Source organism: Panthera leo, chromosome A2, assembly GCF_018350215.1.
Source record: "Panthera leo isolate Ple1 chromosome A2, P.leo_Ple1_pat1.1, whole genome shotgun sequence".
NCBI classification, from domain to species: Eukaryota; Metazoa; Chordata; class Mammalia; order Carnivora; family Felidae; genus Panthera; species Panthera leo.
The window spans coordinates 149485251-149510069 of record NC_056680.1 but is presented as its reverse complement, the minus strand read 5'-3'; the positions used below and the strand labels follow the sequence as shown (position 1 = coordinate 149510069).

The 24819-nt window shown below is 36.6% G+C and overlaps 1 protein-coding gene across 7 annotated transcripts in view; it reads left to right on the top strand.

Moving 5' to 3' along the window:
• The window catches only part of CNOT4 (CCR4-NOT transcription complex subunit 4), a 146527-nt gene that overhangs the window by 80002 nt on the left and 41706 nt on the right, over positions 1 to 24819 (top strand). For 3 of the 7 annotated variants that reach the window (XM_042925669.1, XM_042925697.1, XM_042925709.1), the window contains exons 4-7: positions 4343 to 4429; positions 5171 to 5272; positions 6031 to 6156; positions 9631 to 9755. In XM_042925669.1, the coding sequence (XP_042781603.1) occupies positions 4343 to 4429; positions 5171 to 5272; positions 6031 to 6156; positions 9631 to 9755 (440 nt within the window). Of the gene's footprint in view, positions 1 to 4342; positions 4430 to 5170; positions 5273 to 6030; positions 6157 to 9630; positions 9765 to 24819 lie in introns of all 7 variants that reach the window. The other 4 variants (XM_042925661.1, XM_042925686.1, XM_042925703.1 and 1 more) reach the window with 2 other exon arrangements.

Below are 24819 nucleotides of genomic sequence, written 5' to 3'. Positions count from 1 at the left end.
CTGAGCCATCCAGGCACCCCAGTCTCTACTCGTAATTAATAACTGTTGGGAAGACAGAATTTAAGTACTTTTAACTGTGCTAAGCATTTATAAACAGAGAAGTACAGAGTTTTGGGGGAACATATAACAATAGGGGACTTGGCTACTATAGATATCCACAAAAAGCCTTCCTGAGGGAAGGATAATTAAGAATTACTAGGGATTTCCTAGGCCGCAGATAAGGACAAGTGTGTCCCAGGTATGTGGTGGTCTGAGAGAGTAGCTTGTTTGAGGAACTAAAAGACTTTAAAGACAGAACCATGTTATTTTACAAATGAGAAGTTGAGGCATAGGGAAGTTAAGTGACTTGCCTAAGATCACACAGCTGTTTCATAGCAGAGCCAGGACTAGGACCCACCCCCCCACCCCCACCTCCACCCGCCCCCACTTCTAATCCCCTGGTCTTAAAGGTCCTATTCTAGTGTTTTACACTGATCATTGGTTTGTTGTCCATCCATTTCTCTAGTCATTCATCCTTCTGTCTGTTTACCAAGGTTTTGATTTTCTCTGTAGTGTCCATGAAAACTTGACTGTGTTCCCAAAGAATATACAGGGAGACAGTTTATTTATTATTTAAAAAAATTTTTAATGTTTATTTCTGAGAAAGAGACAGAGTGAGAGCAGGGGAGGGGCAGAGAGAGAGGGAGACAGAGTCTGAAGCAGGCTTCAGGCCCTTAGCTGTCAGCACAGGGCCCGATGCGGGGCTCGAGCTCACAAGTCATGAGATCCTGACCTGAGCCGAAGTCGGACACTTAACCACCTGAGCCACCAGGCGCCCCTAGAGGAAGACATTTTAAACATTTGGCATGCCATTGGGCATTTATAATTCTGTCATGTAGTCTTTTTTTTTTTTTTAATGTTTATTTATTTTTGAGAGAGACAGCAAGTGGGGGAAGAGGAACAGACACACACACACACACACACACACACACACACACACACACACACACACAATCTGATGCAGGCTCTGGGCTCCGAGCTGTCAACACAGAGCCCCATGCGGGGCTCGAACCCACAAACCACGAGATCATGACCTGAGCCGAAGTCGAACACTTGACTGAGCCACCCAGGCGCCCCTGTCATGTAGCTTTTTATATTCTATATTAGTATTAAAGCTGGCTCACTGTGAAGTAAATATATGACATTGAATATACGGATAATGTGATATGTAGGGTATTCTGCCTATTCCCCATACCTTTTATTCACTAGAATACTGTTTTGCTAGTTGTATGTTTAGACAGAATCTAGAATATTTAACTTAATATAGAAAGTTTAAATTATTTAAATTTCCCTTGCCTGGGCAAGCCATTTCTTATCAGCCATAGGGCCATTTGCTAATACTCTGAGGCCCATCGGTGTTCTTTATCCATGTAATTCTTTTTGTTCAGTGTTAAAATTGTTCCCTTTTCAATAAGCATTTATGGGGTACCATGTGCTGGGCAGTGTATAAGACACTGAGTATACACCAGTACAGACGTGGTCCCTGCTTATTTTCAAGCTGACAGTTACTGTAATATGAGTAGTACTGAGGGCTATGGAGGCACAAGAGAGAGCACCCGATCTTGCTGGCGAGGTATGTACTCTTCTGCTGTCTTTGGGGTAAAGTGCTTCAGGCACAGGAACTATACAAATGCTCCTGGATGAGAAAGATCTCAGTCTGCAAGTGATTTGTTTGGCTGGAAGATTAGAGTGCAGTGGTGAGAGATGAGGCTGGCGAGGTAAGTAGTAACAGATTCTGAAGGGTTTTTAACCACGCCAAGGAGTTTGCACTTTATCCTAAAGGCTGTGGAAACCTGTTGAATGTTCTTAAGAACAGAGTGACATGGCTAGATGTGTGCTTTGGAAATAATCATTCTGGCTCCAATGTGACATGTCAGTGTAGTTATACAGAAATCTTATGTTGTATTGAAGGTCTTGTAGCCAAATATTGGCCAGAAACTATTTCCATAAGCCAGTGGTTTTCTTATCAGAACCAGTAACCATTTTTTAAAAAATATTTTATAACACTCCTTGACTTTCATGAAGTAAAGAAATAAAAGTACTAAGAGGAAAATAATTATACAATACTATTTCTACATGTAAAGCTTGGGTACCCCTACTCTAGGACCTTGCTGTTCAAGGTGCAGCTTCTGGGCTGGTAGCATTAGTATCACCTGGGTGCTTATTATGTAAACTCGGGCCCTGCCCCAGAGCTACTGAATCCAAATACACAATTTTACCAGATCCTTGGATGATTTATATGCATATTCAGGTTTGGGACATACTATTGTTAAGTATACAATAAAATAGTGGAATACTTACATTTTTTGTAGAATCACTGTGAATGTGACACCCACAATGCAGATTGTTACAGGTATCTGTATTGGCAACTCAGGTACCATGAAATGCCAATGGTGTGATTTTTCCGAAACAACTCTTAGTATAATTCTGAATAAAACACTTGTAGTCTTCCCTGAATTACATATTATTTGCTTTCCTGTAAATTCAACATATGTCAAAATTGTAGGGAACTACTTTGAGTTTATGTATAATGTGGAGTTTGTTTCTGGGTTCACTTAATTATACATAGGCTTCTCAGCTACATTAATGTCTTATAGGACATTCAGCAATTGTGCAGGACAGTTCTTCATTTTGCAGGGCTAGCCCAAGCCTGGTAAGCCATTCCTGGTTCTCATGCACTGAACATAAGTATTGCCTCCCATTCATTTTGACAACCTCCCCCAAGAAAAGCTCCCACGGATTTTTAAATGCTCTCTTGAATGCTGCCTTCATTGAGAGCTACTGCCATAAACTCAGATGTGATTTGAGATGCTGATGTAGCATAAACTGACCAGCCTGAACCTTTGAAGCAGGTATGTTGGCTGTGGAGCCTTTCGCTGAGTTGGTATGCATCCAGCTGGAATAGTGAATACAGTTCTACGCTCCACCAGCCAGGAAGCTTTTCAAAATAAACTCTTCCCCCTGCTCCTCAGCCCTGGGACTTTGCTGTGTAAAGCCTCAGGGCCATTGCCTTCACCACTTAATAGTTTCATATGTTAGGGGATTTGGTGGAAAAAAGATCGAAAACCAAAAGTATCATCTCATAATCCATTAAAATTGGCTATAGAAAACATGACAACCCTATACTTGTAAGAACCTAAAGCAAAATGTGGTAAAAAATAATTGTTAATTAAGTTGAAAACTGTTAGGAATTTATGATACCTCAGCCATACACTATTTCACAAAGTTTTGATTCTATCATACAGAACACATTAGCTGAGTTGTAAGTATGTGAGAATGTTACCAAATTAAGAGTGTTTGGAAAGAATACTTGGCACACACTTGGACAGGTACACACAGAAAACTTCCTTGAGAGAGAGCTTGCTATTTGTAGAGATTGTAAGAACAGTAGGTCTATAGATAAATTTTCTATTTCTTTTCTAGGAAAAGAACCAAATTTAATTTTAAAGTAGTTGGAAATTATGGGAGAAGTTTTATATCAGGTTACATATTGGTCAGATTAACACAGGTCAAGTAAGTCTGTAAGTAAAGTAAAATGAATGCATATAGTGATCACAAAGTAAAGGAGGTGGCACAGGTATAAGGGGGAATAACTACAAAGAAGTAACCGGGTAATAGAGAAATGAATAAATTTGTTTCCATCACCCCATATATGTTGTTTACTAGGCAAAGAGTAGGGAAAAAAACGCACACACACAGAGGAGATAATCAAGAAACCGCAAAATCAACACAAAGAGAATAAGTACACACATACAGTGATACATCATTAAGCTTAGAAGGTTGAGGAACATTGTTACTGTATTTGCAATTTGTAACTTTAACATATCAAATATTATATACAATAGATTTATGAGTAAAGACTGTCTCTACTTATGTCTGTTCTTGAGTTTCTGTCTGTGTTTAATACATAATTATTTGGTCATTGTTTTGAGAATTACTTTTTCATAAGGATCATCTATTAATGAAAATGTGGTTAAGATGTTTGATTGTTTTGGTGTTTAAGAATACTGTGAAGGTAAGATTTCACTGATTATTGGTGCAGATACTAGAACATGGTGGGTAATACCAAATTTAGTGAGTCTCAGTTTCCATATACTGGGTCAATAAAAAATAGCTTTTACACTCTGTTGATAATATCCTATAGGTTAACCACACAAATTGTAAATTAGGAAGTAGTCACATTTATTAGAAAACTTTAAAAACTATTTTCCTTTCACTGAAGAGGGATGGTTATGTCCCCATTATAAGGATAACACTGATGAAAATGGGGACACATTATACCTTATTTCTTCTTCTTTTATAGGTTTTAAAACGACCAGAATATTTTGGGAAGTTTGGTAAAATACATAAAGTTGTCATCAATAATAGCACATCATATGCAGGCTCACAGGTAACTCATTATAGGGATTTTTGCCTTTCCTCCCTATGGTCTGGGCTTGACCTGGGCCGTTCAGAAGGAAAATTCAGCTTTAATTACAAAGCCTGAGGGTCAAGGATTTAAGCAGTGTAGTGACCTCTGTTGGTGGGGTGGGGGAATTTCTCATGCTCATTTGACTCATCAGGACTTAACAGTGAATTGATAATAAGAGGGAAACAGTAAAACAAAGTTTAGTGTTCGTTTGGGGGGGAGGGGGAGTTGAGTCTATTATCAGGCAATGCGATAATAAGGTGATGGTTTCTAATTAATATTTTCAACTATTGAAAACTTAGTAGAGCATCTTTGTTATGCTGGTATTAGCAGATAGAATACTCTCGCAAATTGCTTTTATTTTGGGGAGAACATAATTTGACAAATCTTCAGATCTTATTTTTTTAAATCTAACTTTCAAAGCTTATTGTAACCTTGACGAGCCTGTCAAATGACTTTAAAAATATAAATACCAAGCCAGGGATGATATTTTATCCATATATATTTTAGTATACTTAAAATCAGATAAAATTCATTAAGTATGGTTGTTTTAAGATAAACTAGTATATGGTTTAATCAGAGTTACTACTACTTCTAATTATTGTCATTATTATTAATGATAGTAGTAGTAAAGGCCTTCAGAATTCCCTAGGCAGGGTGCAAAGGAATTGCTAAAGTTTTTGTTGAATTTGAAACTTTGGTAACAGTGTGTTGTCACTTTAGGGTCCAAGCGCCAGTGCTTATGTAACCTATATCCGGTCAGAAGATGCTCTCAGAGCCATACAGTGTGTCAACAATGTGGTAGTAGATGGCAGAACACTTAAGGTAATATGTTCCTCTTGATGTTTTTTTAAGGGGGAAGAGGTACAATGTAGTAAATAGAGGAGAGGCTAGGATTTACCTATTACATTTGAGGGGGGTCTATTTGAAGATTGCTTCTTAAGTATCCATACTAATTTATGACAGCTGATTTGTTTACTGCCAGATTATGTGTAGGGTCTTGTTTGACCAGGTAGGAATAAACACATTCATTTTTAGGTGATAATCTTTAAAAATCTTCTGTAATTACACATAATCTTATTTTGTGAAAATAGGATCTATGATACTTATGACAGAAAATGGTTCTGATTTGTTGTCCTTAAATATTTGAATATTGATCAGTTCAGGTTTGAATAAGGGGTCCCACTGAGCCATGCTTTATTTAAGTGGAAAAAGGCTGGCATAACTAGAAAAAAGAATTTGCCTTCTTAATGAGCAAGTACAGTTACTTGCAAGAAGTTACTATAACGTGGAACAAATTTTGTGTATCTTGTCTTCTGATCCCTAGGGAAGATTTGGGTACTCAGATTCTGGAAACCATAGACTTGGGCAGGGGAGGGGGTTCTTGAGTTCTTCCAAATGAGCATCATTTTTAATAAATTCTGCTTAGTAATAGTTTAGTTCTCCAGTATTCAGAGCCTTACTTATTGTTTTGGTTACATTGATGCCTCATTTTAGGTGAAGTGAAAACGCCAAAGATGGAAATCTTCATTGTGTCAATTCACATTTTGGGTCATTTTTCCCCCTCCCCAACTCTCCTACAGGCATCTCTAGGTACAACAAAATACTGCAGTTACTTCTTAAAGAATATGCAGTGTCCGAAGCCTGACTGCATGTATCTACATGAATTGGGGGATGAGGCGGCCAGCTTCACAAAAGAGGAAATGCAGGTAGTAAATTAATGTGAATTATAAACTTTGCGGAAAAGGGAGTATTTTTCTTTATAAGTTAAAATTACAAAAGCAAAAACTAGGGATTCTATTTTTTTAATTATTATTAAAGTAGCATTTTCCAGTGTTCCGTGGAATATCAGTTCTACAGAATTATTGTTGTAATAAAGATGGGTCGGTAGTCCATTAAGTGTGAATGAAGATGAATAGGTTTCTTTCTTACAGGACTTCTCAGAGTCTTTAATATGCTAATACATATCCAGGAAGGGAATGTACATTCAGAACTTAATTGGCCAACGAAGGCGTTTTGGTAAATGCTACTTTAGTGGGAATATCAGCAAAATGAAAGCTAAGTGGGTTACTGTAATTATGAGGTTTTTCCTTGCTAATTTCCACTCTTTATAGAACATGCTAGAGAATAATAAACCTATCGAATGTTGCTGATAAGGTAACATTTTTATAAAATGATGCTCCCCATGAAAGCGTACACTGAATCAGTGTCATGAGTTGAAGGTTTATTATCCCATGTTCTTTTTTATATTTTCTGTCCTCTAGTCTCCTTTCAATTTGTAGTATAAACAGGCCTTTACAAGTAAAAATGTTGACCACATGCATATTAAATGAGGATTATACCAAAGCACGATGCTGCACTTCCCTATTGTAGCTGAGGTCTTCAGATTGTTGCTGTGGACTTTTGCAGGAATACCCTTCTCATTTAGAAGGTGTGGGCAGCATTGATTGCCAACTTTGATTCTCTAGGTCAAGCTAGAGAAAGTCTAGTAGGGTCGCCTTTAAGAGCAGATTGTTAAATGAAATACTGCCTTTTTTTTTTTTTTTTTTTTTTTTTTTTTTTGACTTGGAGTTACTACAGATTAAGTCTCATTGTAATCAATTCATTGGTATGTCTTGATAGTATTTCTTGATGATCCCAAAACAGTGTTAAAATAAGGTCTCTGTGATATTTAATGGGCACAGATGACTTCTTATCTAATAAATGCTTCTTAATTTGTTTTCTTTCTTTGGATAAAACCTTCTTGGATAAAATCTAAGGTTGAACCACTTCAAACTAATTTTGACAAGTAGAGAATATGCACTACTCATGCTACTATTACAATGAAAATCTCTGTCTAAAGAGTTTCTAAGCCCTACTTGATCTCTTTTTTGAGTATTATTGAGTTATAAATGAAAATGGATAGGTGGCCCTTGGAACTTACTTGTAATGGGATTTAACCTGTCTCTCTGGACTGCCCCTGTAGAATCATTTGAGTATTAGTTTCAGCTTTTAGTTGCTAATAAAAGCCAGAATATCTCCTGAAGTATTGATTGTAGAAAAAAATTTCAAGGCTTTTCATGTTTTAAAGATGTAAAATCCACATCTGACTGTATTTTTTCTTAACAATTTAAAATTCACTGTTGTGATGAACTCATCTGTTTTTCTTTATGTGAGTTTAAAATTAATTTGAAAGGAGGTTTCTTTATTAAAACACTTCTCTATATACAAAGGAAATTTGAACAGATTATATCACAGTAAACATCAGCTCTTTCCTTGTTACTGCATATCTCAAACTTTAGTGCTGTATGAAACATTTGTAGATCCATTTGAAACAGGCAGGAGCGCCTCTCAGAACAGGGGACGATGTGGGGCGCCTGGGTGGCTCAGTTGTTTGAGTGTCTGACTCTTGATTTGGCTCAGGTCATGAGCTCATGGTTTGTGAGATCAAGCCCCGCATTAGGCTCCGTCCTGAAAGCGTGGTGCCTGCTTCAGATTTTCTCTCTCCCTTTCTCTGCCCCCTCCCCCACGCATGCGCTTTCTCTCTCACTCTCTCTTTCTCAAAATAAATAGCTAAACATTAAAAAAAAAAAAAAAAAAGAATAGGGAATGATAAGTTGTGCAGTATATATGACACAGTCATACTCGATTAGATGATATTGCCCTTGCTTGTTTTTATTGTTTTGTTTCTGTTTTGATCTGTCCTGTTCTGGATTTGGTTTTCCCATAACATCTAGTTAGACCACACTTTTAAGATAAGTAAACAATCCTTGAAGGTAAGTAAAAATGTCGTTTCAGTTGTAATATACATACAAATAGTAGAAAGTTATTCAGAATAATTTCATTGGGATTTATTTTTGTGTTGGACTAGTTTTCCAGAAATAGTCTTTGCCTAATTTCTCCCATAATGTTTGTGACATTGCCTTCTGATATACTGCTACGACTACAGTAAATACAAATTTCTCTTTTTTGTGTATAGAGCAGTGATCTGCAGACTTTTTCTGTAAAGGGCCAGTCAGTAAATATTTTAGGCTTTCTGGGCCAAATGGTCTCTGTAGCAAATAGTCAATTCTTCTGTTATAGCAGAAAGCAACCATAGAGAGCAAGTAAATAAATGAACATGACTGTTCCAGTAAAATTTTATTTATAAAACTCCAAACTAGTCTGGAATTTAAAATATATTAATTTTTATGTAAAAACAAATTAATGGAATTTTTACTTAGTGTCAAGATAATGAAAAATGTAATAAGACTTTTCATCTGTGTATTATTTACAGTGTTAGTCTGATTATTTTGGGTTTTTTTGTTTTTGGATTTTTTGTTGTTTTTAAATGTTAATTTTTTTTTTTTTTTTTTTTTTTTTTTTTTTGAGAGGGAGAGAGTGAGAGCTTAAGTGGGGGAGGGGCAGAGAGAGGGAGAGGGAGAGATATAATACCGAGCAGGGCTCCGTGCTCTCAGCTCAGAGCCTGACGCAAGGCTTGAATTCGAACTGTGAGATCATGACCTGAGCTGCAATCAAGTGTCAGGTGCTGAACCAGCTGAGCCACTCAGACCTCTTTGTAGTTTTTAGTCTCTTTTATTTTATTTTATTTTTTTAATGTTTATTTATTTTTGAGACAGAGAGAGACAGAGCATGAACGGGGGAGGGTCAGAGAGAGAGGGAGACACAGAATCTGAAACAGGCTCCGGGCTCCGAGCTGTCAGCACAGAGCCTGACGTAGGGCTCGAACTCAAGGACCGCAAGATCATGACCTGGGCTGAAGTTGGACGCTCAATCGACTGAGCCACCCAGGCGCCCCTTTAGTCTCTTTTAAAAAGTTAGATTAATTACTTTTGGTGATCTTCGGAAAGTTGTGTAACGGCCTGTTAGAAGAGTTCATTCATATATGAAAGATGGGGAAATAGGTTTAAAAGGGACTCTAGTTTTTTGAAGTAGCAAAAAAGTTGTCCATTAATAAGCTTTTTTGCACAATAAAGTGGTTGATGAAATGCCTTAATTAATGGTATACGTATCACATAGTTTTGTTGGAAGAACTTTCATTGGTCTAGTGGTTCTGTGGCATCATCCTCACAAGGTTCTCTAAAGCCATGAAAAACTTTTACATGTTTTATTTAGGATTTCTTTAATAATTTGGAAAGTAAGTTATTAATTTTTAGCAGCCATTTTATGAGCCCCACTGCAGTTTTTATTTCTTCTTTCATTAGGCGGGTAAACACCAAGAATATGAACAGAAACTACTTCAAGAATTATATAAATTAAACCCCAATTTTCTTCAACTGTCTACGGGTTCAGTTGATAAGAATAAGAACAAAGTGACGCCACTGCAGAGGTATGATACGTAAGTACCGATATTAGTATGATCAGACACCTTCCCTTCATGTCTGTCGATCTTCTCTTTTCATTCTACATCTTCTTCAGGCAGAATCCTTCTTGACAGTGTGTATCATTTGTGCACAGTTGTTGCACCAAATAGAAAATGTTGAGTCACAGTTTCTGGGTTTGAATATTTGCTGCCTGCTGCTCCCTGGTAACACATCAATGAGCCTCTTGATGGCTACCCTTTGCGTTGATTTGCAGACTGCCCTGGACCCTGAGAACACCCTCCTTGCAAAAAAGGAAATTAAGGGATGTTGGTTACTGAAAGGCTCTTATTTACCTAATTAAGGTTTCCCTCCTGATATAATGTGGGGGAAATACTGGAAAAGGAAGAGTGGGAGTTAATCTGAAGCATTGTATGTTGGAGACACACATATTTGTGGTTTTCTAGTTGCAGAAATCACTAAAGTTCTCTAAATGGGGAGGATTCAGAATCTTTTTCATCGTAGAAAACGGCTTATTTTTGTGTAGACCTGTGCTATGTCAATGTTTAAATAAACTTACAGTCTTAGGTACTGAGTCTCATTCTGATAATGGTGATCTTCACATTTTGGGTTATATTTGGTTGTGGCCTGTCAGAAAATGGTATGATTAATAAAAACAATAATTTGGGGGTTGTACTCTATCCTGAATGTTCCTTAAGTTTGGTGTGTTAGGCTCTTGTTAATTTTCTTTTGATTTGGTAAGTTTAATTTTTATAAAATGGATTCATTTTAAGTAAATAGCTATAATTAATTTAGATATGTTGATTTGCTTCTTAAAAAAAATGATTCCAAAGTTAAATTTGTTTAAGTAATATGCTAAACGTCTGCTTGTTGCTTGCTGTAGTCCAGCATCTATTTAGCACTAAACTAATGGAAGGGCCATTTTCCAAATATAGCTAATAATAACTACATGCATTGTTGTCAGGTCAGTTTCTTCAAATGTGTACTCTTGTATTCAAATTCCTGAAGTCCTGGTTAAATTTATTCATCTTGATAGTAAAGATCACTTAAAAGGCTATTCAAATTGTTTGTATAAACACATACATGCACATGTATATACATGTGTATATAAATATATAAAAAAGAGCCTACAGAACAAAACATAAAATTACTGTATAGTAAACTGTGTGAAATTTGTGCCTGTCAAAGCTAAGAATAAAAGCTAAGTCCAAGAGAAATCTTTTGGGGATGATAAGCTTTGACCCTTTCCATTGATCTTTTTGTACCTACTCCTTTCTACCCCTGTATGTTTACTTTATTATGAACCATATTCTATTCCTTACCTCATTGGTTGCTAATTCTGTAGTGCTTCATATAAGAATGGGGTTATTATAGTAAACATTTATTTCAGATGCTTTTAACACTTATGTACATTATTGTTCTCATTAAAAATGTCACTCTAATTAAAACCATATTCTGGGTTTATAGCCCCTAGAGAATTCAGACTAGAAATTTAAAATTTAGACTCTTTGAGATAATGTTTTTTATTTCCTGAATATAAAAGCAATATATTTCTACTTAAGGAAATTTGAAAAATAATATAAAAGCATACAGAAGAAAGTAAATCCTCTATGTGATCTCAATACTCAAGACATTTTCACTGAAAACGATTTGATGTATTTCCTCTCCGTGTGTATTTCTTTGTAGTCCTTTTCCTTCTTGTGAATGTATATATACACAAAATACATTGGTTTGTTATGTTTTAAAACTTAATACCCATTATCATGAATATTTTCCTGTGTCGTGAAAATATAATTTTTTTATGGCTGCATGGTATTTCATTATACATGAGCATTTGAAATTTATTAAACCAACCTGCTGCTGGTGTATATTATTTTCATTTTGGTGCCCTTATTTATGACACTGTGATGAACATTTTTTTCATACAAATATTTTGATTATAGCTTTGATGCTCTTAGAAGTAGAACTGCTGAGTCAAAGATTATGAGTACCTATTTCCTTGAATTGAGTATTTATTTCTGCACATTTACCAATTTGATAAAAAAAAAAAACTGTCTCATTTTAATTTGTATTTGATTAATAGAGTGAATGAACGTTTTATGGATTGTGAATTCATATCTGTTTGTTATGTTTTATTGATGTATTTAAGTGTTTTATGTGCATTATACAGAACTAACTTTCCCCAATTAGTTGACCAATCTATTTGTGTTTCAAAATACTTGTTCTGGAAAAATTTATATTCTGCAATATAACATTGAGTGTTCTCAACCATTAGCATGGTATATCTCTAAGTCTCTTGTGTCTCTTAGGAAAGAATTTTTTTGGTGTCTTTTCACTGTTTTATTGTATTGGATCTCCCACCACCACCTCTTCCTATTTGAGAATAACTGGGCTAAGAATTAAAGAACAGTGTTAGAAAGTAGTGCCATCAGGAATCCTTGTCTCATTCTTTATGGGTCTGTCTCCCTATTTGACAGGGCTGCCTCCAGAGTTTTATTCACTCCTAAGTGTGATTTTAACCATTTATTTGAGATAAGTAGTTTTCACCACAGTATGAACATACCTTGTTATTTTTAATTTATTGAGTTTTTTTTAATTTATTGGTTTTTTTTTCTTTAGATTGAAAGTGAAAATTGAAATTTACCAAATGTCCTTTTGGGATTTATAACAAGTACTTAGTTTTTCTTTAACTTTGTGTGTGTGTGTGTGTGTGTGTGTGTGACCAGTTATTAATAGATTTACTAGTTATTTTATTAACTTTGCCTTCATATAAAGTATAGTCAGCACATTTATAGCTATTTCAGTAGCAGGAGAAGAATGACCTTGATGCCATGGAGAAAAAAGAAGAGAAAAGGGGACTTAAAACAGTATATTCATTTAATAACTGCCCAAAGCCAGTGCTGCTGAACCTCAGCTAGGACCAGAGTAAATTTTGATATGGTTGCCTATGCTTTGCATAAGTACATGATATAGGAAAGTTTCTTTGGGGAGGGAGAAGGGTTATTTTTTGTTTGTTTAATGCAGGTTCCTGAAATTTAAGGACAGTTGATGGCCCAAGGTACACAGAGTTGTTTTTTTGGCAAGCTTCCGTAGCTTATTTTCTTTCCATGCCAACCCCTGCAAAAGGTTAAGTTCAACTGACTGTCAGTAATACTGAAGGTCCACTTTGGTCTCCATTCCACATTGTCACTCTATTGGGTGTAGTGATAGGTAGGAATTTATAGATAAGTTTTCTTCTTCCCACAGGGAAGACTTGTCAAATTAGAAAGACGAATAGTATGACTCTTTCTGTGGTCCTACCCAAGAGATATCTTTTTCATATTCAAGATAAGTTGAGAATCAAGCCTTCTAGGGAAGAAAGTAAAAGAATGGTTTCTTTTTCTCTTATCATTCATATGTAGTGAATAGCAGTTTTACAAGAATTTGTAACAAAATCTGGAACCTTATGGCTTGACACTAAACCCAAAATGTAGTTTCCTCTTATTTCTAAATAAGCCAGAGTACAAATATTAAGTACAGAGTATCTTAGCTACTTAATCCTTACTGAACCCTGACATGGTCCTGATACAGATATATATGAAGTTGTTTTGTGTGTGTGTTTTTTTTATAATATGTCTTACTCCTATTTCACTTAAGTGAACAGTAAATTATAAAAGGGTGTGTGTTGTTTGTTCTTACCACCCCCCCCATCATTATGCATTTCAGAGTATATCCAGTCAGATTGAGTGTAGATGTGCTATCTTTCTATATTAATAAGTTACTTTGAAACGATGAGTACAAATGATGAGAGTGGGGAATAAGGAAGCCATACAGTAGTGATGCTTAAGGGCTGGGTATTTTAAGTTTGGCACTTTGAAATACCTTCATTTAGGTTGAGACACTTTTTGTGCCCCAACTAAAAACTGTGAAAGGAATAGTACCTAGATGGGCTGCTATGCCCAGGGACAGTAAGTAGGCAGGCCTACATAAGCATTTGGGGAGCAAATTATTGGGTATGTAGATCACTCAAGGTAAATGGATATGAATTGTTATTGTGGCTCAGATAAGCCACCGTTGAAGGAATGAGGATGGTTCAGTTTAGACTTAGGTGAAAAGAGGGTTGATGTCCTTTGTGTTCATTTAATCTCAGTTGTCCTGTGTGGTAGATATCACTACTATCTCGCTGGCAAGAAAAGCTGGGACCGGCAAGACTCAGAGAGTTGAAATAATTCACCAGTACCCTTACACAAATAAGTGATAAACCAGATTCTGACCAAAGTTGCTGCCACTTTTAAGCCCAAGTTCATGCTCCCACTCTGCCACTGCTCAGTCTAGAAGAAGTAAAATTCTTAAGAGACTTTAAACATGAATCAAAACTCTAACATGAGTCAAACTAGCTCACTTAAAGAAAACTGTGTCACAACTAATATATAGTTTGACTTTGAAGATCTCTGGTCTGTAAGGCTTATTATCTCAGGATAAATTGGATGTACCATAAATCTAAGGAATTAATGGTATTTTAAGCAAAAGCTTTCCTAAACCACAGTTTGGTGGCAGTAGAGGATAAGCTAAAGAAATGGTGAAAGGAAAATTTCTATAGGAAATTTGTCAGTTTTTGTTATACCGAAAGAAAATGCATGTCTTTTTAAAATCGTGGATGTCTCTTCATTGAAAATCAAGCATAAGCTCTGATAGACTGAGGGCATAGTCAGAGTGCCTTCTTTATTGAGCAGAATGGGAGTGGTCACTGCCTGAACGTTGTTCTCCTACCCGGACATCATTTAGTCAGATATGATCTAGAAAAGGTATGGCCTGGAGACTTGTATAAAATAGTCTTGGATAGAGCTTATTAAATAATGAACAGGCTTCAGCACATCTGTGAACTCTGAAATTTTATCAGATTTTGTGTGCATGTGTACATTTTTCTGGAGAAAGGACCCATGACCTAATAATAATTGTAAATTGCCCTTGTATGCTGATACTTACAGGCATACTTACAGGTGTGATTTCAGGAGTGGTATAAAGCAGTGATTCTCAAACTGTGGACAAGTGCCATGAGAGGTGGGCCTAAAAAAAAATTTTTTTTTAAATGGATCCCCAGAAAGGCATTCCCTCTTTGATAATAGATGAATGATTTACAGTTCCCAACTTTTTTTTTTTTTTTTTTTTTTTTTTGGCATGAAACTTGGGGCTACTTACTAGTATACTAAGTAGATGAATTAGTAAGGTTTACTAAAACTGTATGTATATTAAAATTAGTGGGTTACAAGATTTTTCTGACCTTAGTTCTGAGAGTCTTTTTCTTATTTCTCTTAAGAAATTTTATTTCCATTCTTTATTTGGAAATACAAAGTTAATTCACATGTGCACATACATACTGGAAAACTAGTAAGTGAGTTCTGGAATCTTGTACCACCTAAGTAAAGTATTTTCAAAAAAGTTAGAGAGCCACTGGTATTTTTTTCCAGACGGTGGGGAATAATGAATGTGGGGAGAGGGTTAGTTAAAAATAGGGTTGTTGGTGCCCTTATTTCTTAGAAGAAAAGACACATCAAATGAGCAATTGTGTACTTAAATTCAACTTAAATATATAGTATCTTTTAAAAGATCAATCTTTATTGCTGAAATACAAAATTAAAATGAATAGATGGAGACTTTACTCGGTGCTTTTGAAAGCTGGCTACAGCCTGTGATATGTTTACGATGGTGGATGTTTATCTTTCAGGTTTAATATTAATAATTAATTTTTTGTGATTACTTATAATCAAAGCGTTTATTTTCATTCATGGTCAGTATGTTCTGGAGTTATTGAGAAAATTCCAATTAAAATCTTATTTGCCAAACTGTCATCAGTCCAGATTATTGATGCACTTTTTTCTTATGTTAATAGCTAATTGTGCCACATTATGTAAGATGTGGCCATATTTTAGTAGTAAAGTAATACTTGAAATGTTGATGTATATTTGAAGCCTGTATCAAATAAATTCTATAAAGGCAAGCTACCTGTCTATAACTTAAATTTGTTCTTTGAAGTTTATCAGATGTTTATCTCAGTTATTTAAGACTGGCAAGCATGAAAAATTAAAATGAATTCTTCTAAATGAATATGGGAATATTTAATTTAGGAGCAATGTAAATATGTATTTGTGTATACAGTAACATGACAGTGAAATTTGGAAATGTCCCTTATGTTGACATTAAATTGTACCTTATTTCCACAATGCAACCATAATTAGCACAATCATGGAGACTTTATCTTTTCAGTGTGACAAAAAGGAGAACTAGACCTTCTCAGTACTTTTTCTGTCCTACTCCCAGTCCTGGGAAAGGGTCTTTTCTTTGATCCTTTACTATGTAACTACTTGTTTTATGTCGTAAATTTTAGAAAGCAGCCAAGAGACTATTTTCAGGAATTTGGTTGATATCACTACCAAGAAGTAGAAAGGAAGTCAAATTGGGGCACTGTCTTTGGGGCATGTCAGAAGCTAGCAAAGTTGGCTAAGCATCAGAAGATTCAAACAGAGGTGTAGCTATGTCATCTGCTTGCAGATAATTGTGAATTGTGGTGTATCTGTCAAACAGTCTTTAAGTTTGGTACTGATGATTCTTTCTAGCCCTAAAATCTAGTAGTAATGCTCCTTTTCGCTCTACTAGTGTAGTAATCATCAAATTACCAAGTGTCACAGTTTAGACTAACTGAATCACAATCTCCAGAAACAGATTCTGGATATATACTCTATATTTCAGTGTATATATATATATGTATGTATGTGTGTGTGTGTGTGTGTGTGTGTGTTTATATAATATTTACATATATATAAATATATATATATATATATATATATATATATATATATATGTTTTAAAGCTCCATAGTCCTGCATTCCAACTTTTGGGTTAATGGAAAAACATTTTACTCCTGGGAAATCTATAATTTCACCATAGATCCCAGAACTATTTAGAACTAGAACTTTAAAAAAAGTCAGTGAGACTATTTGTATGAAGACATTACATGTTTACAAATTTTCATTTGCAGACATTTTATACACATAGCATTGCCTTCTGGAAATATCTTGATTGTGTTATGAGACCTACCAACCTTTTAGAACTGCTTAGTCCCACTTGAATCCAGTGCTTTTCAGTCAGTTGTGTGGTATTTATAGACTTCAGGTGTTTGGATTTCTCTTTCTCTCAGCATTATTACTGGGCAACAATGATTCCAAGGCCAAAGGCTATTCTTTGAGTTCTTGGATCAAATGGACTCTGAGTATACCTGCTGCAGCCAGGACCCTGAGTGCTTGTTGCTACAGCAGAACTTGTGAAAATTCTATTGGAACAGTCAGGCCTTTCCTCAAAGCCCTACCCAGTTGGCTGAGATGATGTTTAATCTCTCTAATTCTGATTCAGGCTCAGAGGGCTCAGTCAGAGCAATGAGAGGCAGACCTCAAAGCACCTGTGGAAAGCCAACAGCAGGAAATTGAATTCTGGAACCTGGAATTAGGGGCTATGATGGAGAAGCTTGTGAAATCCATCAGCCAACTGAAAGACCACAAGGATGTCTTTTATTTCCAATAGAAGACCCAGCCCCAGTGAGGACACCCCCTTTAGATCCTCATCAAACCAGACGTTAGCAGCTTCTAGAGGAAACCGGATGAACTAGACAAAAGGAGAAAGGAGGTGCTGGGTACCTTTAAAACACTGCTAGGCCACTTGTCTCCCTTAATTGAGCTGCTGCCAAAGTTGGAGGCATGGAAAGTCCAGCAGCGAAACATGTGCATTGGAGCCCCCCGACCATAGGTGGAACAGCTGGAGAAATGTTCACAGCTGGAGCAAAGCTGTTGTTTGACCTGTATTAGCTGCTGAAGGAATCAAAGGGACTGAGTCACATGGTTAGCTATCAGGATGACTCTCTGACCAAAGAGGTGGACCTGTGGAAGGTCCAGTTCACAGAGTTGCTATAGTGTCTGCTTCACAAAGCATTTGTGGTAGAAACCTAGTCTCGCATACCCCTAACTCCCCACCGGCCCCTCATCTTCGGGAATGGGAGGAAGTTTACTGTCCTACAAGGCTGCTGGTGAGACTCCAGGAAGGCGTTGGTTACTGGCTACAGGTCTCCATTGTAGTCCACAGAAGACTCCACAGAAGTTCTTCTCAGTTACAAGGCCTTCAGAACTTCAACATTCTAACTTCAAACCAGAAAACTTTGGCCCCTGAGAAGGGACAGAGTCAGGGTTTAAAGTATAATTCTGGCTACCTGACTCTGGTGGAGTAACATTTAGTTGGTTCCAGAAAGGGCAGCAGTAGAGGATGCTGATTGCAACAGAGGAACTGTACATTATCACCTTCACGGTTAGATACACCTACCAGGATCTCAAGCAGAAGCTAAAACAGACACCTTTGTGTGATTATTTCTAACATGACCCTACTCAATTGCTTAGGCCTTGGTTCTGTGGTTCAATCTGCTTAGCTCAAACCCTCAGAACCAGTTCTTTTCCAGCCCCCCAAGCCTTCCTGGAGCCTGCTGGGCCCTGCTCTCAGTTGGCATTTCTCCTCCTCTGTTGACCAAGACCTTAACCCGGAGCAGCTGAGCATGCTGAGGGACAAGCTGTTTGGTCAAAACTCTAGGATTGAGGCTACCTTGTTGTCCTGGACTGACTTCGCTAAGCAAGAGAGCCCCCCCAGGCAATCTACCATTCTGGACATGGTTGAACAAAAATCTGGACCTGGTACCTGACCACCTAAAGAATCTGTGGAATGATGGCCACATCATGGACTTTATGAGCTGGAGCCAGCAGCACTAGCTGCTGAAGAAGACCCGTCTTTGGTGCCTTTCTACTACACTTCAGCAAATCATTGGAAGGGGGCATTACCCGCTCCTGTGTGGAACATCAGGATGGTGATAAGGTGATCTGCTCTCTGCCACCCAAGTCCAGTCACTCCTGCTGTCCCAACTCATCCACCACCACCAACTGCTTACTGAGGGAGACCTACTTAAGAATGTGCTCTATTTCCTCTCCCCTGAGTCCCCCTAGGATGAGGCTTTTGGGTACTACCGCCAGGAGAAATTTAATCTCCAGAACAGAGGAAATACCTGAAACACAGGCTCATTTCGGTGTCTAACAGACAGATGGATGAGCTGCAACAGCCACTGGAGCTTAAGCAGGAGCCATAATCCAATCCATTACAGCTGGAGCCCAGGATGGCATTAGGGCCAGAGCTGGGTCTGAGGTTAGAGTCACTGCTTAAGGCAGGACTGGTTCTGGGGCCACAGCCCTGGAGCCCACACTAGGCACGGTATCACAGAGTGCTAGAGCCAAACCTGGGACCAGAACTGAACTGGAGCCTACTCTAGAGCCATTCCCAGGGAATCCCAGGAGAGAGCTAACCTTTCTCTATGATATGCTTCTAGTGTAACTTGAGATGCAAATGAAAGTGCGCCCCATGCATTTTGGTGTTTCCCCCCTGGTTATTTTAGAGGAACAGACTTGTTCAGAAAGAGAACTTTCTGAACAGAAGTGGCTAATAAACTTTGTGGGGGGAGGGGGAGCAAAAAAAGAAAACCCGTAGATTTTTTAGTTTGCAGGTTTTTAAATAAAAAAGTCCTGTGTAGTTTATCTTAGTGTATCCAATCTTCTTTCATCCGGTATCATTAGGACTTGGCAATTCTTGACCAGAAAATAGTCCATTTCATGGAGTAGGTCTCTTCCTTATTAAATGTGGTATTTATTAAACTTTATTTTCCTTTTTTTTTTTTTTAACTTGGTATGATAATAGATGGGCAGATGTTGAATGTAAAACAACAGGTATTTAATGTGACTATAGCTTAAGCAGACACATAGCTTGATGAGAAAGGAAGTTCAACACCTGATGCCAGGGAAGTTGTGAAAACTCTTACTTGTTCATCGTAGCCTTGGGATAACTGTGAGCTGTCCAGCCATTAGAGACCCTAGGGGTTCACATTTATTGGAATTGGGATTTATAAAAATACTTTTCTTTCTGTTGGGATATACATGCATTAGCAGGGATTCTCCCGTCTGTATTTTCTACTTTTGCACCGATAGATGCACTTTAACTACAGGTTTAACTACAGTTGTTTTTTTACAGCCCATGTAGGAAAAAAAAAAAAAAATTTCTAGTTGTATCTTTATTCTGAAAGCTTTTCACTTATTATTCCTTGAATAGTTAATTTTAAAATAAATTGAAGAATATATTAAAATTGACTGATACCTTGCCCCAGTTCTGTTTTTTAGCAGCTATCTTTGGTTTGAGGACACTGATGTAGAAATTTTTAAGCATCTTTGTAAACCTTCCCCAGGTAGGGCATCAAATGCTATGAATTAGTACTTACAAAACTGCAGGTTGGTATGGTGGACTGGATGATATAAGATGTTCTGATTAGTTGTAATCCAGACACATCAAGATTTATTCTGAATGTAAGATTTTCATATGCTGCCCTTGACATTAGCAAGACTAACCTCACCTGTATTGCAAATTAATATTTAGTGCTCTTTAATGGTGGTGGCTGAGAACCTGAACCGAGACCAAGAAAGCAATGTCTTGCTTTCAGTCTTTTGTTTCTATTATTTCTGCTGTTCTCACCTTTAAGCCTTCCTTTATTCTCCTATCATAAGAATAGTGCAGATTTGAGGAAGATGGTGGGGTAGGTAGCACCATGAATCTGTCTCCCAAACTGGACAACAATTGCACTGGCAGAATCTGTCTGATGTAACTATTTTGGAACTCTGAAATTTGTTGAAGGCTTGCAAATTCCACTGAAAGACTTGAGGTTAATTTTGGTCAATTTCAGCTCTAAGGCCGCAGCAGTTATCTGTCTCCTACTGCCAGTACATGGCCAGCAGCTGTGCACATATTCCTGGAACAGCTTGTGCATAGGTTGCAGGAGCCAGGGTAGGCAAAAAGAACCTTGTCTTTCCAGTATTGAGGATCTTTGCTCTAATTGCTGATTACCTCTTCTGATCACAGAGGTGCTGACAAAGAAGCAGGCAGCCATTGTTGCAAACCCCTCCTTTGGCTGAAATAATATCCAGGGGATTTAAAGGACTGGCACCCTTCCCCTCTTTCCCCCTTTCAGTTTTTTCTTTTTCTCCTTTTGGGTGCTAGACATTAAAGACTAGGACATTCAAAAACAACTGCATATATGAAGAAACTTAGTGACTTAGACTGTGCATGACCAGAGAAAGGCTCAGAAGAGACCTGAGAAGACTTTAAGTTTATACCTAGGACTGACCTTTGGCACAGAGACTTTTTGCGAAACAAACAAACCAAACAACCAAAAAAAACAAAACAAAAAACAACAAAAAAAGCAAACAGTGGGGAAGGGGGAGAATCTGTTTTCCAGAGGTACTATGTTACTAGACTCAAATGGGCAGTGTTCAGTAAAAAAATCATAGCGCATATAAAAGAAGCAATAACTAACAGAAGAATGACCAACAAAAACTGTCCCTGAAAAAGATCCAATGGCAGATATAGTAGACAAAGACTTTTAAAACAATTCTTTTAAAGATTCTTAAATAAGTAAAGGAAGATGTGGAGAAAGGTTAAAAAAAAAAAAAAAGTATGAACAAAAGGGAAATATCAATTAAAAAGTAAGAAACCAAAAAGAAATTCTGGATCTGAAAAGTATGGTAACTCAAATGAAAAATTCACCAGAGGATTCAAAGGCAGATTTGAGTAGATAAAGAATCTGCAGATTTGAAAAGGACAATGGAAATTAAGGAGTTTGAGGAACACAAGGAGAAATGGCTGAAAACAAGTGAAGAGAGCCTAAGGAACCTGTATGTAAGACACCATCAAGCAGACCAGCATATGCATTGTCAGAGTTCCAGAAGGGGAAGTGAGAAAGGTGCAGAGAGAACGTATGAAGGAATAATGGCTGAAAACTTACCCAATTTGATGAAAGAAATGAATATAAACATCTGAGAACCTCAAGGAACTTTAATTAAGATGAACTCAAAGAGATAAACATTGAGACACACTGTAATCAAACCAAAATCAAGTCAAAGTAAAATCATAAATAAATCAAATTTTTATTAAAAAGCCAAAGACAAGGAGAGAATCTTGAAAACAGCAGGAGATGTGAATCATCATGTAGAGGGAATCCTCAATAAGATCATTGGCCTATTTCTCATGAGAAGCTTTGGAGGCCACAAGGCAGTGAGCCAATATATTCAGAGTGCTAGGAGAAAAAAACTGTCAACCAAGAATTCTATATCTAGCAAAACTGTTCTTCAAGAGAAAGGGAGAAATTAAGACATTCTCAGATTAACAAAAGCTGAGGGAGTTCATGAGCTCTAGACCTGTCCTGCAAGAAATGCTCAAGGGAGTCCTGCTAGGTAAAATGAAAGGACACTAGTAAAGGTAAATAAATGGGCAATTATAAAAGCTAGTGTGATTGTACCAATGATTTGTAACTATACTTTTTGTTTCCTGCATGATTTAAGAGACCAGTACGTTTAAGGTTCACTGTATTACTGTAAACGCTGAAAGGGGTTGGGATTTAGCTGTAAAGGAGCAGAGTGTTTATATGTTACTGAAATTAAGTTGATACAGAGTATTATAACATTAGGATGTCCAGTATAATTGATATCACATGATAACAATGAAGAAAATAGCTCTAGGGTATACACAAAAGGAGATGAGAAAGAAATTGAAACATTTCACTAGAAAAATGTCAGCTAAACACAAAAGAAGACAGTATTGCAGGAAATTAGGGGGAAAAAGCTATAAGGCATGTAGAAAACAAATGGCATAAAGGGCATAATAACTACTTCCTTGTCAGTAATTACTTTAAATGGATACAACTTTAATCAGAAGACAGATTGGCAGAATGGATAAAAATACATGACCCAAGTCTATGCTGTCTAGAGGAGATTTGCAATAGACCCAGAGACACAAACAGGTTGAAAGTGAAAGGATGGGAGTAGATAATCCTTTAAAATTGTACACAAAAGAGATCAGAAATGCCTATTCTAGTTAGTACCAGACAAAACAGACTTTAAATCGAGAGACAAAGAAAGACATTGTATGTTAATACAGCAAGAAGATAGAATAGTTATAAACGTTATGCATCTAATGACAAACATCAAAATATATGAAGCAAAACTGACAGAACTGAAGGGAGAAATAGTTCTACAATAATAGTTGAAGATTTCAGTACTCTGCTCCCAGTGATGGATATAATAACCAGATAGTAGATCAGTAAGGAGAGAATTTAAACAACACAATAAACCACCTGGATCTGACAGACAAATACAGAACACTCTCCCCAAAAAGAACGAAATATACATTCTTCTCAAATGTACATGGACATTTTCCAGGATAAGATTATATGTTAGGCCACAACTTCTCAGTAGATTTGAAAAGATAGATATCATACCATGTATCTTTTCTGACCATGGTGGGATAAAGTTAGAAATCATTAACAAAAGGAAATCTGGAAAGTTCAAAACATTGTGGAAATTAACACTTTTAGACAACTAATGGATTAAAAAAAATCAAGGGAAATTGGAAAATACTTAGAGATGAATGAAAATGGAAACAAAACGTATCAAAACTTATGGAAAGTAGCTAAAGGAGTGCTAAGGGGAAAATATATAGCTATGAGTGCTTACATTAAAAAGCAAGAAAGACCCAAAGTCAACAACCTTACATCACAACTTAAGGAAATAGAAAAACAACTTGAACAAACTAGACCCAAAGCTTGCAGAAAGAAGCAAGTAAACATAAGAGCAGTGAAAGATGAAATCAAGAGTAGAAAAACAGTAGAGAAAAAAGGATGAAACTAAAGTTGACTCTCTGAGAAGATCAAGAAAATTGACAAACCTTCAGTTGTAGACTATGAAAAAACACAGAAAAAGCTCAAAATATTAAAATCAAAGTGGGGATATTACTACAGATTCTATATAAATAAGAATTTTAAGAGTACTGTGAAAAATTGTATGACAACACATTGGTTAACCTAGATGAAATGGACAAATCCCTAGAAACACAAAAACCTACCAAAACTATATTGTGAAGAAATAGAAAATATGAATAGATATATAATTAGTAAGGCAATCAAACCACTAATCAAAAATTTCCCAACAAGGGAAAGCCCTGGATCTAATGGCTTCACTGGTGAATTCTACCAAACATTTAAAGAGGAACTGATACTAATCTTTTCCGAACTTTTCCAAGAAATTGAGAAGAGACCACTTCCGTACTCAACCTGTGAGGCCAGCACTACCCTGACACCAATGCCAAAGACACTATCAGAACACTACAGACCAATACACCTTGTTTACTTTGATGCAGAAATCCTCAACCAAATACTATCAAACAGAATTCAGCACATGAAAAGGGTTATACACCATGATAAAGTGAGGTATTCCTGGAATGCAAGGATGGTCTGACACAAAATTAAGCTATTTAATGTGTCCTATGAACAGAATGTAGGATATAAAACACATGATACCTCAATTGATGCAGAAAAATCATTTGACAAAAGTCAATACCCTTTCATGACTTAAAACAACCTAGGAAGAAAACTACTTCGACACAATAAAAGCCATATATGAAGAATTTACAGTGAACATCATTCTAATGGTGAAAGACTGAAAACTTTTCCTCTACAATAAGGAACAAGGCAAATGCCCACGTTTACCACTTCTATTCAGCACGCTATTGGATGTTCCAGCCATAGCAGTTAGCCAAGACAAAGAAGAGGCATCTAAATAGAAACAGAATAAGTAAAAATTATCTTTTTGTAAATAGTGTGGTCTTATATGTAGAAAGTCCTAGGGATTACACACACAAAATAAACAAATGATTAGAAGTAATAAATGAATTCAGTACAGAATACAAAGTCAATACACAGAAATCCATTGTATTTTTGTATGTGAACAATGAACAGTTTGAAAAGGAAATTATGAAAACAATTGTATTCACCATAGTGTCAAGAAAAATAACTTAGGAGTTCCTAAGCAAGGAAATTAAAGACTTACACAATGAAACTACAAACCGTTGCTGAAAGAAATTAAAGACACATAAATGAAACGCATCCCATGTTCATTGATTGGAAGACAATATTATTTA